Consider the following 15,840-nt stretch of genomic DNA (forward strand, 5'->3'; position numbering starts at 1 on the left):
TCGAATCACCTCTTGTGCCTGAACACAGCTTCCAGGAGGATCTGCTCCATGTCTTCCCAGGCACAGAGGTGAGGCTCACCGGCCTCACCCCTTCTTAAAAATGGGAGCAACGGTTCCCTTTTTCCAGTCAGCGGGGACTTCACCGGACAGCCGTTATTTTTCAAATATGATGGAGAGCGGCTCGGCAACCACATCAGCCACCTCCCTCAGAACCCCAGGATGGATATCGTCCGGCCCCATGGATTTATGTGCATTCAGTTACGTGAGGAGGACTCGGACATGTTCCACTGTTGCAGTGGGACGGAATCCCATCCCACGTGTAATTCAAATCTCCCCTCCTTTACGTTAAAACCATTCCCCCTTTGTCCAATCACCATCACCGCACAAAAAGTTCATTTCCCTCCTCTTTATCATCTCCTTTGAAACAATGGAAGGCTGCATTGAGCAGCCACAGCAAGTGTTGGTGACGGGGCAGGCACAGAGCAACGCCTGTGACACCACGGGACCGTGTCACAGAGGGGCACTGTGACCTCAGGGGAGAGGGGCTGACCCCAGCGGTCACGGAACCCCCCACTGCCACTCTCGAGCTAGCATGGCAGGTAAGGCAGCAGGCTCCTTCTGCTCCTGGCACTGCGGCCCTCCAGGGGATGCCAGTGCCCCAGATCTCACCCAAGCGCCCATTTGGGCATTTCCCCACAGAGAGAATTCCTCCACGGATGCTGACGGTGCTTCCGACACCCGACGCGATTTTCCCTGGATCCCTTGTGCCTCCACCGGCCACTGCTGCAATGCAGCCCAACATCAGCGGAGCAGTGCCAGTGTCGGTCCAACCCCTCCCTGTCCCCAGTGTCACCTACGTGGTGCCTCAGGCTTCTGTCTGGCCTGGGGTACCAGGTGTCCAAGGACAGGGAGTGCAGCTCCCACCTGGGGGGATGCCCCCAGCTGTGGGTCAGCTGCCACCTGGGGGAGTCCCCCAAGTTGTGGGTCAGCTCCCACCTGGGATGATGCCCCAAGTTGTGGGTCAGCTCCCACCTGGGGGGATGCCTCTAACAGTGGGTCAGCTGCCACCTGGGGGGGTCCCCCAAGTTGTGGGTCAGCTGCCACTAGGGGTGATGCTCCAAGTTGGGGGTCAGCTCCCACCTGGGGGGATGCCCCCAACAGTGGTTCAGCTGCCACCTGGGGGGGTCCCCCAAGTTGTGGGTCAGCTGCCACCTGGGGGGGTCCCCCAGGTTGTGGGTCAGCTGCCACCTGGGGTGATGCCCCAAGTTGGGGGTCTGCTCCCACCTGGGGGGATGCCCCCAACAGTGGTTCAGCTGCCACCTGGGGAGGTCCCCCAAGTTGTGGGTCAGCTGCCACATGGGGTGATGCCCCAAGTTGTGGGTCAGCTCCCACCTGGGGGGAAGCCCCCATCTGTGCGTAAGAGGCCACGTGGGAGGGAGCCCCACGCTGTGGCTAAGCGGCCACGTGGGAGGGAGCCCCAAGCTGTGGGTAAGCGGCCACGTGGGGGGAAGCCCCCAACTGTGGGTCAGCTGCCACCTCAGGGGGTGCCCCCCATCGTGGTTCAGCTCACTCCTGAGGGGCTGCCCACTGTTGTGGGCCATCTCCAACCTGGGGGGCAGCAGTTACCCCTGCTCATGCTCCTACCCGGCGGCATGAAGCCAGGCATGCCTCCCCCCAATGCCCCTGCCCACTGCTGGGAACATCCCCCGGCGGCAGGGACGATGCAGCCCCAGCAGCCGATGGGGCTGCGGCCTGGGGCCGCGTTGAGTGGGCAGCCGCCGCAGCCCGCAGGCAGCTGCCCGCTTCAGGACCCCGGCCGCCCCAGCCCCTCAACTGTCCTCCAAGGACCTCCGGTGCAGCAGCAGGGGCTCCTCGTGCCCAGCACCCTGCCCACCAGCTTAGAGCAGGCTGTGAAGCCCGGTGGAAATGCCGTGGTGCACATGGAGGACCAGGGGCACCCAGCACCCATCAGCGTGTGCCCCCATCCCACCACGGCTCCGCTCACCTGCAGCACCGCAGCGCTGGAATCAGGTGGTGAGTTTGGGGGCTGCAGAGTGGGCGGCAGGCTGTCCGCACCGGGTGGCTGTGGGAAAGATGGCGTTGCCTCACTGGGGATTTTCTTGCTTTTCCAGCAGCGACGCCGAGCTCACATATCCCGGAGGACATCACCAACATCAGTGACCTCCTGGCTTGGATCAACAGCGGTGAGTTTGGGGGCAGCAGAGCTGGCGGGGGAGTGTTTGCACCCATTTGGTGTGGGAAAGCTGGCTTTACCCCTGTGGGGATTTTCTTCCTCTTCCAGAAGTGGCACCCAAAATAGACGTCCCGGACAACATCCCGGACATGGATGATCACTCGGCCGAGTGCCCAGCCCCTGCCTGCACCACCAGCGGGGACGAGCAGCACACTGGCAGCATCCAAGCTGCAAAGAGGAAGCTGCCCGAGAGCCAGGATGCTCCAGAACAAAAACGCCAGTGCTAGGCAAAGCTGGGTGGGCTCAGCAAGAACACGAGCATCTGAACCGGCCCACGTTGCGGCAGGAGACACGGCCATTACCAACTAATAAGGCCACCTGTAGCCCTGGGCTCCTCGCCGGCCCCTCGCACAGAGCAGCGGCAGTGCTCCAGGGGCACCAGCACCGGCCCCAGCCCAACCCCTGCAAACCTGGGCTGTCCACCAACACCACCTTGGTCTGGGATAGTGTGGGACTCCATTAGATTATGTTACGTTATGTTTTCTTTTGTTATGTTATGATATTTTATGTTATTTTATGTTCAATTCCATTAAATTCCTTTAAATTATTAAATGTGTCATATTCACTTTGCTACGGCGGCCTGCAGTTGTTCATACAGCACGACCCCCCCCCCCAGACCCCGGTGCCCACCTGCGGGGCAGGACGGGGCAGCACAAAGGGCCATGTCCCAGGGCTGCCCCACCAGCCCCATCCCTCCCCTCCAAAATCCTCTCCAGAATCCCCTCCCCTCCTCAGGCAGCACCACTGGGAACGCAGGGATGGTAAACGGTTGGGGTGGGATTCTGGGAGAGCTGGGGTGGCCCAGCCTGCAGGAGAGCAGGCTCAGGGGGATCCCAAGCATGGCCATCAGTCCCTGCAGAGAGGACGGAGCCGGGCTGCACCCAGCGGTGCCCAGCAGCTGCACCAGAGGCACTGGGCAACACACTGGGGCACAGCTGTGGTTGCAGCAAGACAAGAACTGCAGCTCCTCCTCACTGGTGGTCCACATCACCATCACTGCTGACAGTGCCCCATCCGGGTTGTCCGGCTGTGGGATGTGACCCCCTGCCACTGCCATCCCCTGACGAAGGGTGCAGAGGAAGCAGCTGAGGTGCCCAGGAACAGCCAGGCCTGTGGAGCACCCACCGGGAAGCAGAGGCTGTGCTCGTTGTCCAGGGGGCAGCTCCCAGCCCCTAACGCCTGAGGGGGAGCCGTGGTGGTACCTGGGGGCAATGGGGCTGCAGGGCATCACGCAGCGCCCAGGCACGGGAGGCAACGCGAGGGGCAGCCGAGGAGGATATCCAGGCACACACAGAGGCCGCTGGTGACAGGTCCAGCATAGAATCAATAGAACAGCCTGGGTTGAAAAGGACCACAATGCTCATCCAGTTCCAACCCCCTGCTGTGTGCAGGTCGCCAGCCAGCAGCCCAGGCTGCCCAGAGCCACATCCAGCCTGGCCTTGAATGCCTGCAGGGATGGGGCATCCACAGCCTCCTTGGGCAACCTGTTCCAGGGCCTCACCACCTCTGGGTGAAAAACTTCCTCCTCATATCCAACCTAAACCTCCCCTGTCTGAGTTTCAAACCATTCCCCTTGTCCTATCACTACCCACCCTCACAAACAGCCGTTCCCGCTCCTGTTTATTCGCTCCCTTCAAGTTCTGGCAGGCCACAATGAGGTCTCCTCACAGCCTTCGCTTCTCCAACCTCAACAAGCCCAGTTCCCTCAGCCTTTCCTCACAGCAGAGCTGCTCCAGCCCTCTGACCATCTCAGTGCCCTCTCTGGACCCGCTCCCAGAGCTCCACGTCCTTCCTGTGCTGGGGGCCCAGGCCTGGACGCAGCGCTGCAGATGGGGCCTCACAAGAGCCGAGCAGAGGGCGACAGTCACCTCCCTGTCCCTGCTGGCCACCCCTTCTTAATGCAGCCCAGAACACAGTTGGCCTTCCAGGCTGCAAGCGCGCACTGCCGGCTCACGTCCAGCTTCTGGTCCACCAGGACCCCCAAGTCCTTCTCCGCAGGGCTGCTCTCAAGGAGATCTTCCCCAGTCTGTATCAATTCCTGGGATTGCCCCGACCCAACAGCAGCACCCTGCACTTGGCCTTACTGAACCTCATTGGGTTCACGTGGGCCCACTTCTCCAGCCTGTCCAGGTCCCTCTGGATGGCTTCCCTTCCTTCCGTGTATCGACTGCACCGCTCAGCTTGGTGTCCCCCACAAACTTGCTGAGGGTGCACTCGATGCCATCGTCTCTCACTGATGAAGACGTTGAAGAGCACCGGTCCCAAGACCGACCCCGAGGGACACCGCTTGTGACCGGCCTGCACCCTGACACAGAGCCATTGATCACAGCCCTTTGGCTGCGTCCAGCAATTCCTGATCCATCCAACAGCCCATCCTTCAAATCCACACCTCTCCAAGTTAGGGAGCAGGATGTGGTGAGGGACCACGTCAAAGGCCTTGCAGAAGTCCAGGCAGATGACATCCACTGCCCTTCCCCCGTCCACCAAAGCCGTCACTCCACCACAGAAGGCCACCAGATTGGTCAGGCACGATCTGCCCTTGGTGCAGCCGTGCTGGCTGCCTCGAATCACCTCTTGTGCCTGAACACAGCTTCCAGGAGGATCTGCTCCATGTCTTCCCAGGCACAGAGGTGAGGCTCACCGGCCTCACCCCTTCTTAAAAATGGGAGCAACGGTTCCCTTTTTCCAGTCAGCGGGGACTTCACCGGACAGCCGTTATTTTTCAAATATGATGGAGAGCGGCTCGGCAACCACATCAGCCACCTCCCTCAGAACCCCAGGATGGATATCGTCCAGCCCCATGGATTTATGTGCATTCAGTTACGTGAGGAGGACTCGGACATGTTCCACTGTTGCAGTGGGACGGAATCCCATCCCACGTGTAATTCAAATCTCCCCTCCTTTACGTTAAAACCATTCCCCCTTTGTCCAATCACCATCACCGCACAAAAAGTTCATTTCCCTCCTCTTTATCATCTCCTTTGAAACAATGGAAGGCTGCATTGAGCAGCCACAGCAAGTGTTGGTGACGGGGCAGGCACAGAGCAACGCCTGTGACACCACGGGACCGTGTCACAGAGGGGCACTGTGACCTCAGGGGAGAGGGGCTGACCCCAGCGGTCACGGAACCCCCCAGTGCCACTCTCGAGCTAGCATGGCAGGTAAGGCAGCAGGCTCCTTCTGCTCCTGGCACTGCGGCCCTCCAGGGGATGCCAGTGCCCCAGATCTCACTCCAGCGCCCATTTGGGCATTTCCCCACAGAGAGAATTCCTCCACGGATGCTGACGGTGCTTCCGACACCCGACGCGATTTTCCCTGGATCCCTTGTGCCTCCACCGGCCACTGCTGCAATGCAGCCCAACATCAGCGGAGCAGTGCCAGTGTCGGTCCAACCCCTCCCTGTCCCCAGTGTCACCTACGTGGTGCCTCAGGCTTCTGTCTGGCCTGGGGTACCAGGTGTCCAAGGACAGGGAGTGCAGCTCCCACCTGGGGGGATGCCCCCAGCTGTGGGTCAGCTGCCACCTGGGGGAGTCCCCCAAGTTGTGGGTCAGCTCCCACCTGGGATGATGCCCCAAGTTGTGGGTCAGCTCCCACCTGGGGGGATGCCTCTAACAGTGGGTCAGCTGCCACCTGGGGGGGTCCCCCAAGTTGTGGGTCAGCTGCCACTAGGGGTGATGCTCCAAGTTGGGGGTCAGCTCCCACCTGAGGGGATGCCCCCAACAGTGGTTCAGCTGCCACCTGGGGGGGTCCCCCAAGTTGTGGGTCAGCTGCCACCTGGGGGGGTCCCCCAAGTTGTGGGTCAGCTGCCACCTGGGGGGGTCCCCCAGGTTGTGGGTCAGCTGCCACCTGGGGTGATGCCCCAAGTTGGGGGTCTGCTCCCACCTGGGGGGATGCCCCCAACAGTGGTTCAGCTGCCACCTGGGGAGGTCCCCCAAGTTGTGGGTCAGCTGCCACCTGGGGTGATGCCCCAAGTTGTGGGTCAGCTCCCACCTGGGGGGAAGCCCCCATCTGTGCGTAAGAGGCCACGTGGGAGGGAGCCCCACGCTGTGGCTAAGCGGCCACGTGGGAGGGAGCCCCAAGCTGTGGGTAAGCGGCCACGTGGGGGGAAGCCCCCAACTGTGGGTCAGCTGCCACCTCAGGGGGTGCCCCCCATCGTGGTTCAGCTCACTCCTGAGGGGCTGCCCACTGTTGTGGGCCATCTCCAACCTGGGGGGCAGCAGTTACCCCTGCTCATGCTCCTACCCGGCGGCATGAAGCCAGGCATGCCTCCCCCCAATGCCCCTGCCCACTGCTGGGAACATCCCCCAGCGGCAGGGACGATGCAGCCCCAGCAGCCGATGGGGCTGCGGCCTGGGGCCGCGTTGAGTGGGCAGCCCCCGCAGCCCGCAGGCAGCTGCCCGCTTCAGGACCCCGGCCGCCCCAGCCCCTCAACTGTCCTCCAAGGACCTCCGGTGCAGCAGCAGGGGCTCCTCGTGCCCAGCACCCTGCCCACCAGCTTAGAGCAGGCGGTGAAGCCCGGTGGAAATGCCGTGGTGCACATGGAGGACCAGGGGCACCCAGCACCCATCAGCCTGTGCCCCCATCCCACCACGGCTCCGCTCACCTGCAGCACCGCAGCGCTGGAATCAGGTGGTGAGTTTGGGGGCTGCAGAGCGGGCGGCAGGCTGTCCGCACCGGGTGGCTGTGGGAAAGATGGCGTTGCCTCACTGGGGATTTTCTTGCTTTTCCAGCAGCAACACCGAGCTCAGAGATCCCGGAGGACATCACCAACATCAGTGACCTCCTGGCTTGGATCAACAGCGGTGAGTTTGGGGGCAGCAGAGCTGGCGGGGGAGTGTTTGCACCCATTTGGTGTGGGAAAGCTGGCTTTACCCCTGTGGGGATTTTCTTCCTCTTCCAGAAGTGGCACCCAAAATAGACGTCCCGGACAACATCCCGGACATGGATGATCACTCGGCCGAGTGCCCAGCCCCTGCCTGCACCACCAGCGGGCACCAGCAGCACACTGGCAGCATCCAAGCTGCAAAGAGGAAGCAGCCCGAGAGCCAGGATGCTCCAGAACAAAAACGCCAGTGCTAGGCAAAGCTGGGTGTGCTCAGCAAGAACACGAGCATCTGAACCGGCCCACATTGCGGCAGGAGACACGGCCATTACCAACAAATAAGGCCACCTGTAGCCCTGGGCTCCTCGCCGGCCCCTCGCACAGAGCAGCGGCAGTGCTCCAGGGGCACCAGCACCGGCCCCAGCCCAACCCCTGCAAACCTGGGCTGTCCACCAACACCACCTTGGTCTGGGATAGTGTGGGACTCCATTAGATTATGTTACGTTATGTTTTCTTTTGTTATGTTATGATATTTTATGTTATTTTATGTTCAATTCCATTAAATTCCTTTAAATTATTAAATGTGTCATATTCACTTTGCTACGGCGGCCTGCAGTTGTTCATACAGCACAACACCCCCCCCCAGACCCCGGTGCCCACCTGCGGGGCAGGACGGGGCAGCACAAAGGGCCGTGTCCCAGGGCTGCCCCACCAGCCCCATCCCTCCCCTCCAAAATCCTCTCCAGAATCCCCTCCCCTCCTCAGGCAGCACCACTGGGAACGCAGGGATGGTAAACGGTTGGGGTGGGATTCTGGGAGAGCTGGGGTGGCCCAGCCTGCAGGAGAGCAGGCTCAGGGGGATCCCAAGCATGGCCATCAGTCCCTGCAAAGAGGACGGAGCCGGGCTGCACCCAGCGGTGCCCAGCAGCTGCACCAGAGGCATTGGGCAACACACTGGGGCACAGCTGTGGTTGCAGCAAGACAAGAACTGCAGCTCCTCCTCACTGGTGGTCCACATCACCATCACTGCTGACAGTGCCCCATCCGGGTTGTCCGGCTGTGGGATGTGACCCCCTGCCACTGCCATCCCCTGACGAAGGGTGCAGAGGAAGCAGCTGAGGTGCCCAGGAACAGCCAGGCCTGTGGAGCACCCACCGGGAAGCAGAGGCTGTGCTCGTTGTCCAGGGGGCAGCTCCCAGCCCCTAACGCCTGAGGGGGAGCCGTGGTGGTACCTGGGGGCAATGGGGCTGCAGGGCATCACGCAGCGCCCAGGCACGGGAGGCAACACGAGGGGCAGCCGAGGAGAATATCCAGGCACACACAGAGGCCGCTGGTGACAGGTCCAGCATAGAATCAATAGAACAGCCTGGGTTGAAAAGGACCACAATGCTCATCCAGTTCCAACCCCCTGCTGTGTGCAGGTCGCCAGCCAGCAACCCAGGCTGCCTAGAGCCACATCCAGCCTGGCCTTGAATGCCTGCAGGGATGGGGCATCCACAGCCTCCTTGGGCAACCTGTTCCAGGGCCTCACCACCTCTGGGTGAAAAACTTCCTCCTCATATCCAACCTAAACCTCCCCTGTCTGAGTTTCAAACCATTCCCCTTGTCCTATCACTACCCACCCTCACAAACAGCCGTTCCCGCTCCTGTTTATTCGCTCCCTTCAAGTTCTGGCAGGCCACAATGAGGTCTCCCCGCAGCCTTCGCTTCTCAAACCTCAACAAGCCCAGTTCCCTCAGCCTTTCCTCACAGCAGAGCTGCTCCAGCCCTCTGACCATCTCAGTGCCCTCCTCTGGACCCGCTCCCAGAGCTCCACGTCCTTCCTGTGCTGGGGCCCAGGCCTGGACGCAGCGCTGCAGATGGGGCCTCACAAGAGCCGAGCAGAGGGCGACAGTCACCTCCCTGTCCCTGCTGGCCACCCCTTCTTAATGCAGCCCAGAACACAGTTGGCCTTCCAGGCTGCAAGCGCGCACTGCCGGCTCACGTCCAGCTTCTGGTCCACCAGGACCCCCAAGTCCTTCTCCGCAGGGCTGCTCTCAAGGAGATCTTCCCCAGTCTGTATCAATTCCTGGGATTGCCCCGACCCAACAGCAGCACCCTGCACTTGGCCTTACTGAACCTCATTGGGTTCACGTGGGCCCACTTCTCCAGCCTGTCCAGGTCCCTCTGGATGGCTTCCCTTCCTTCCGTGTATCGACTGCACCGCTCAGCTTGGTGTCCCCCACAAACTTGCTGAGGGTGCACTCGATGCCATCGTCTCTCACTGAGGAAGACGTTGAAGAGCACCGGTCCCAAGACCGACCCCGAGGGACACCGCTTGTGACCGGCCTGCACCCTGACACAGAGCCATTGATCACAGCCCTCTGGCTGCGTCCAGCCAATTCCTGATCCATCCAACAGCCCATCCTTCAAATCCACACCTCTCCAAGTTAGGGAGCAGGATGTGGTGAGGGACCACGTCAAAGGCCTTGCAGAAGTCCAGGCAGATGACATCCACTGCCCTTCCCCCGTCCACCAAAGCCGTCACTCCACCACAGAAGGCCACCAGATTGGTCAGGCACGATCTGCCCTTGGTGCAGCCATGCTGGCTGCCTCGAATCACCTCTTGTGCCTGAACACAGCTTCCAGGAGGATCTGCTCCATGTCTTCCCAGGCACAGAGGTGAGGCTCACCGGCCTCACCCCTTCTTAAAAATGGGAGCAACGGTTCCCTTTTTCCAGTCAGCGGGGACTTCACCGGACAGCCGTTATTTTTCAAATATGATGGAGAGCGGCTCGGCAACCACATCAGCCACCTCCCTCAGAACCCCAGGATGGATATCGTCCGCCCCATGGATTTATGTGCATTCAGTTACGTGAGGAGGACTCGGACATGTTCCACTGTTGCACTGGGACGGAATCCCATCCCACGTGTAATTCAAATCTCCCCTCCTTTACGTTAAAACCATTCCCCCTTTGTCCAATCACCATCACCGCACAAAAAGTTCATTTCCCTCCTCTTTATCATCTCCTTTGAAACAATGGAAGGCTGCATTGAGCAGCCACAGCAAGTGTTGGTGACGGGGCAGGCACAGAGCAACGCCTGTGACACCACGGGACCGTGTCACAGAGGGGCACTGTGACCTCAGGGGAGAGGGGCTGACCCCAGCGGTCACGGAACCCCCCAGTGCCACTCTCGAGCTAGCATGGCAGGTAAGGCAGCAGGCTCCTTCTGCTCCTGGCACTGCGGCCCTCCAGGGGATGCCAGTGCCCCAGATCTCACTCCAGCGCCCATTTGGGCATTTCCCCACAGAGAGAATTCCTCCACGGATGCTGACGGTGCTTCCGACACCCGACGCGATTTTCCCTGGATCCCTTGTGCCTCCACCGGCCACTGCTGCAATGCAGCCCAACATCAGCGGAGCAGTGCCAGTGTCGGTCCAACCCCTCCCTGTCCCCAATGTCACCTACGTGGTGCCTCAGGCTTCTGTCTGGCCTGGGGTACCAGGTGTCCAAGGACAGGGAGTGCAGCTCCCACCTGGGGGGATGCCCCCAGCTGTGGGTCAGCTGCCACCTGGGGGGGTCCCCCAAGTTGTGGGTCAGCTCCCACCTGGGATGATGCCCCAAGTTGTGGGTCAGCTCCCACCTGGGGGGATGCCTCTAACAGTGGGTCAGCTGCCACCTGGGGGGGTCCCCCAAGTTGTGGGTCAGCTGCCACTAGGGGTGATGCTCCAAGTTGGGGGTCAGCTCCCACCTGAGGGGATGCCCCCAACAGTGGTTCAGCTGCCACCTGGGGGGGTCCCCCAAGTTGTGGGTCAGCTGCCACCTGGGGGGGTCCCCCAAGTTGTGGGTCAGCTGCCACCTGGGGGGGTCCCCCAGATTGTGGGTCAGCTGCCACCTGGGGTGATGCCCCAAGTTGGGGGTCTGCTCCCACCTGGGGGGATGCCCCCAACAGTGGTTCAGCTGCCACCTGGGGAGGTCTCCCAAGTTGTGGGTCAGCTGCCACCTGGGGTGATGCCCCACGTTGTGGGTCAGCTCCCACCTGGGGGGAAGCCCCCATCTGTGCGTAAGAGGCCACGTGGGAGGGAGCCCCACGCTGTGGCTAAGCGGCCACGTGGGAGGGAGCCCCAAGCTGTGGGTAAGCGGCCACGTGGGGGGAAGCCCCCAACTGTGGGTCAGCTGCCACCTCAGGGGGTGCCCCCCATCGTGGTTCAGCTCACTCCTGAGGGGCTGCCCACTGTTGTGGGCCATCTCCAACCTGGGGGGCAGCAGTTACCCCTGCTCATGCTCCTACCCGGCGGCATGAAGCCAGGCATGCCTCCCCCCAATGCCCCTGCCCACTGCTGGGAACATCCCCCGGCGGCAGGGACGATGCAGCCCCAGCAGCCGATGGGGCTGCGGCCTGGGGCCGCGTTGAGTGGGCAGCCCCCGCAGCCCGCAGGCAGCTGCCCGCTTCAGGACCCCGGCCGCCCCAGCCCCTCAACTGTCCTCCAAGGACCTCCGGTGCAGCAGCAGGGGCTCCTCGTGCCCAGCACCCTGCCCACCAGCTTAGAGCAGGCGGTGAAGCCCGGTGGAAATGCCGTGGTGCACATGGAGGACCAGGGGCACCCAGCACCCATCAGCCTGTGCCCCCATCCCACCACGGCTCCGCTCACCTGCAGCACCGCAGCGCTGGAATCAGGTGGTGAGTTTGGGGGCTGCAGAGCGGGCGGCAGGCTGTCCGCACCGGGTGGCTGTGGGAAAGATGGCGTTGCCTCACTGGGGATTTTCTTGCTTTTCCAGCAGCGACGCCGAGCTCACATATCCCGGAGGACATCACCAACATCAGTGACCTCCTGGCTTGGATCAACAGCGGTGAGTTTGGGGGCAGCAGAGCTGGCGGGGGAGTGTTTGCACCCATTTGGTGTGGGAAAGCTGGCTTTACCCCTGTGGGGATTTTCTTCCTCTTCCAGAAGTGGCACCCAAAATAGACGTCCCGGACAACATCCCGGACATGGATGATCACTCGACCGAGTGCCCAGCCCCTGCCTGCACCACCAGCGGGGACGAGCAGCACACTGGCAGCATCCAAGCTGCAAAGAGGAAGCTGCCCGAGAGCCAGGATGCTCCAGAACAAAAACGCCAGTGCTAGGCAAAGCTGGGTGTGCTCAGCAAGAACACGAGCATCTGAACCGGCCCACGTTGCGGCAGGAGACACGGCCATTACCAACTAATAAGGCCACCTGTAGCCCTGGGCTCCTCGCCGGCCCCTCGCACAGAGCAGCGGCAGTGCTCCAGGGGCACCAGCACCGGCCCCAGCCCAACCCCTGCAAACCTGGGCTGTCCACCAACACCACCTTGGTCTGGGATAGTGTGGGACTCCATTAGATTATGTTACGTTATGTTTTCTTTTGTTATGTTATGATATTTTATGTTATTTTATGTTCAATTCCATTAAATTCCTTTAAATTATTAAATGTGTCATATTCACTTTGCTACGGCGGCCTGCAGTTGTTCATACAGCACCAAACCCCCCCCAGACCCCGGTGCCCACCTGCGGGGCAGGACGGGGCAGCACAAAGGGCCGTGTCCCAGGGCTGCCCCACCAGCCCCATCCCTCCCCTCCAAAATCCTCTCCAGAATCCCCTCCCCTCCTCAGGCAGCACCACTGGGAACGCAGGGATGGTAAACGGTTGGAGTGGGATTCTGGGAGAGCTGGGGTGGCCCAGCCTGCAGGAGAGCAGGCTCAGGGGGATCCCAAGCATGGCCATCAGTCCCTGCAGAGAGGACGGAGCCGGGCTGCACCCAGCGGTGCCCAGCAGCTGCACCAGAGGCACTGGGCAACACACTGGGGCACAGCTGTGGTTGCAGCAAGACAAGAACTGCAGCTCCTCCTCACTGGTGGTCCACATCACCATCACTGCTGACAGTGCCCCATCCGGGTTGTCCGGCTGTGGGATGTGACCCCCTGCCACTGTCATCCCCTGACGAAGGGTGCAGAGGAAGCAGCTGAGGTGCCCAGGAACAGCCAGGCCTGTGGAGCACCCACCGGGAAGCAGAGGCTGTGCTCGTTGTCCAGGGGGCAGCTCCCAGCCCCTAACGCCTGAGGGGGAGCCGTGGTGGTACCTGGGGGCAATGGGGCTGCAGGGCATCACACAGCGCCCAGGCACGGGAGGCAACGCGAGGGGCAGCCGAGGAGGATATCCAGGCACACACAGAGGCCGCTGGTGACAGGTCCAGCATAGAATCAATAGAACAGCCTGGGTTGAAAAGGACCACAATGCTCATCCAGTTCCAACCCCCTGCTGTGTGCAGGTCGCCAGCCAGCAGCCCAGGCTGCCCAGAGCCACATCCAGCCTGGCCTTGAATGCCTGCAGGGATGGGGCATCCACAGCCTCCTTGGGCAACCTGTTCCAGGGCCTCACCACCTCTGGGTGAAAAACTTCCTCCTCATATCCAACCTAAACCTCCCCTGTCTGAGTTTCAAACCATTCCCCTTGTCCTATCACTACCCACCCTCACAAACAGCCGTTCCCGCTCCTGTTTATTCGCTCCCTTCAAGTTCTGGCAGGCCACAATGAGGTCTCCTCACAGCCTTCGCTTCTCCAACCTCAACAAGCCCAGTTCCCTCAGCCTTTCCTCACAGCAGAGCTGCTCCAGCCCTCTGACCATCTCAGTGCCCTCCTCTGGACCCGCTCCCAGAGCTCCACGTCCTTCCTGTGCTGGGGGCCCAGGCCTGGACGCAGCGCTGCAGATGGGGCCTCACAAGAGCCGAGCAGAGGGCGACAGTCACCTCCCTGTCCCTGCTGGCCACCCCTTCTTAATGCAGCCCAGAACACAGTTGGCCTTCCAGGCTGCAAGCGCGCACTGCCGGCTCACGTCCAGCTTCTGGTCCACCAGGACCCCCAAGTCCTTCTCCGCAGGGCTGCTCTCAAGGAGATCTTCCCCAGTCTGTATCAATTCCTGGGATTGCCCCGACCCAACAGCAGCACCCTGCACTTGGCCTTACTGAACCTCATTGGGTTCACGTGGGCCCACTTCTCCAGCCTGTCCAGGTCCCTCTGGATGGCTTCCCTTCCTTCCGTGTATCGACTGCACCGCTCAGCTTGGTGTCCCCCACAAACTTGCTGAGGGTGCACTCGATGCCATCGTCTCTCACTGATGAAGACGTTGAAGAGCACCGGTCCCAAGACCGACCCCGAGGGACACCGCTTGTGACCGGCCTGCACCCTGACACAGAGCCATTGATCACAGCCCTCTGGCTGCGTCCAGCCAATTCCTGATCCATCCAACAGCCCATCCTTCAAATCCACACCTCTCCAAGTTAGGGAGCAGGATGTGGTGAGGGACCACGTCAAAGGCCTTGCAGAAGTCCAGGCAGATGACATCCACTGCCCTTCCCCCGTCCACCAAAGCCGTCACTCCACCACAGAAGGCCACCAGATTGGTCAGGCACGATCTGCCCTTGGTGCAGCCATGCTGGCTGCCTCGAATCACCTCTTGTGCCTGAACACAGCTTCCAGGAGGATCTGCTCCATGTCTTCCCAGGCACAGAGGTGAGGCTCACCGGCCTCACCCCTTCTTAAAAATGGGAGCAACGGTTCCCTTTTTCCAGTCAGCGGGGACTTCACCGGACAGCCGTTATTTTTCAAATATGATGGAGAGCGGCTCGGCAACCACATCAGCCACCTCCCTCAGAACCCCAGGATGGATATCGTCCGGCCCCATGGATTTATGTGCATTCAGTTACGTGAGGAGGACTCGGACATGTTCCATTGTTACACTGGGACGGAAACCATTCCCTACACTATCTCCTAGAGGCTCAGTGGTCCTGGCAGACACGGGAAGCCTGACCACCTGTGAAGACTGAGGCAAAGCACTCATTGAGTACCTCAGCTTTTTTTATGTCTGAGGAATCCAGCTCCCCAGTACCTTTGATCAGAGCGGGAATGCTCTCCTTGGCCTGTCTCCTCCTGTTTATGTACCTGTAGAACTCCTTCTTATTATCTTTAACATCCCTCTCCAAGTTCACCTCCATTTGCACCTTGGCTCTCCTAATCCTATCTATACACTCACAGACAAGCAGCCCTGTATTCCTCCCAGGACACACAACCCTGCTTCCACTTTCTTTACATGTCATTTTTTCTCTCAGTTTAAGCTGCAGGTTCTTGCTCAGCCATGCTTGTCACCTGTCTCCCCTGCTCGATTTCTTCTGCTTGGAGGTGGAGAGCTGTTGCGCCCTCAGAAGGATGTCCTTAAAGAGTTGCCAGCTTTGTTCTGTGCCCATGCCTTTAGGGACAGTTTCCCAGGCGATCTCATTGAGCTGTTCCTTGAGCAGCTGGAAGACTGCTGTCTTAAAGTACAGGGTCCAGCTTGGCTTTCCTTCCTTGGGGATGCAGTCAGTAGCAGGGAGAACAAGACAGCACGGGGGCAGGTATTGTCTCTAAGTTAGAACCCAGGGTGAATTCATGAACAGATACAGGCAGTGAATTGAAAGGCACACATGGAGACAGTTGATCTGCCATCAAAGACTTATTTCCGTGGCAAGTTGTATGGTCTGGGCATCCAAGTATACACAAACTGAAAAATACATGGCTAAGTGTATCACAACAGTGAACGCATCCTGAAAGCAAACAAAAATAGTGCTGGGAGAAAGGATTTCACAGCAGTAAAGCACGCTGCAGGGAGAGGAGCTGAAAAGGAAGAGGCTGAATTGGTCCCGTCCCAATCAGAGAAACAGCCAGCAAAGAGCAGAGAGCCCGTGGTGCCCAACCCAACAGAAGGGGCCAAAGGAAGAGCCAGCATCA

The 15,840-nt window shown here is 60.5% G+C and overlaps 3 protein-coding genes across 3 annotated transcripts; all 3 read left to right on the plus strand.

The window, feature by feature from the left end:
* Positions 1-1,292: 1,292 nt before the first annotated feature.
* On the plus strand, positions 1,293-2,680 carry LOC146543054 (uncharacterized). Its single transcript, XM_085240475.1, has 3 exons — positions 1,293-2,034; positions 2,133-2,204; positions 2,303-2,680. Exons 1-3 carry the CDS (start codon positions 1,293-1,295, stop codon positions 2,479-2,481), a joined length of 993 nt encoding a protein of 330 aa, XP_085096601.1. The 3' UTR covers positions 2,482-2,680.
* Positions 2,681-6,144: 3,464 nt separating this feature from the next.
* Positions 6,145-7,333, plus strand: LOC146543055 (uncharacterized). The gene is made up of 3 exons (XM_085240476.1): positions 6,145-6,886; positions 6,985-7,056; positions 7,155-7,333. The coding sequence occupies exons 1-3, from the start codon at positions 6,145-6,147 to the stop codon at positions 7,331-7,333; spliced, it is 993 nt and encodes a 330-aa protein (XP_085096602.1).
* A 3,663-nt stretch (positions 7,334-10,996) lies between these two features.
* On the plus strand, positions 10,997-12,185 carry LOC146543056 (uncharacterized). Its single transcript, XM_085240477.1, has 3 exons — positions 10,997-11,738; positions 11,837-11,908; positions 12,007-12,185. The coding sequence occupies exons 1-3, from the start codon at positions 10,997-10,999 to the stop codon at positions 12,183-12,185; spliced, it is 993 nt and encodes a 330-aa protein (XP_085096603.1).
* The last annotated feature ends 3,655 nt before the right edge of the window (positions 12,186-15,840 follow it).

This window comes from Meleagris gallopavo, chromosome 20 (genome assembly GCF_905368555.1).
Source record: "Meleagris gallopavo chromosome 20, MGAL_WU_HG_1.1, whole genome shotgun sequence".
Lineage (NCBI taxonomy): Eukaryota > Metazoa > Chordata > Aves > Galliformes > Phasianidae > Meleagris > Meleagris gallopavo.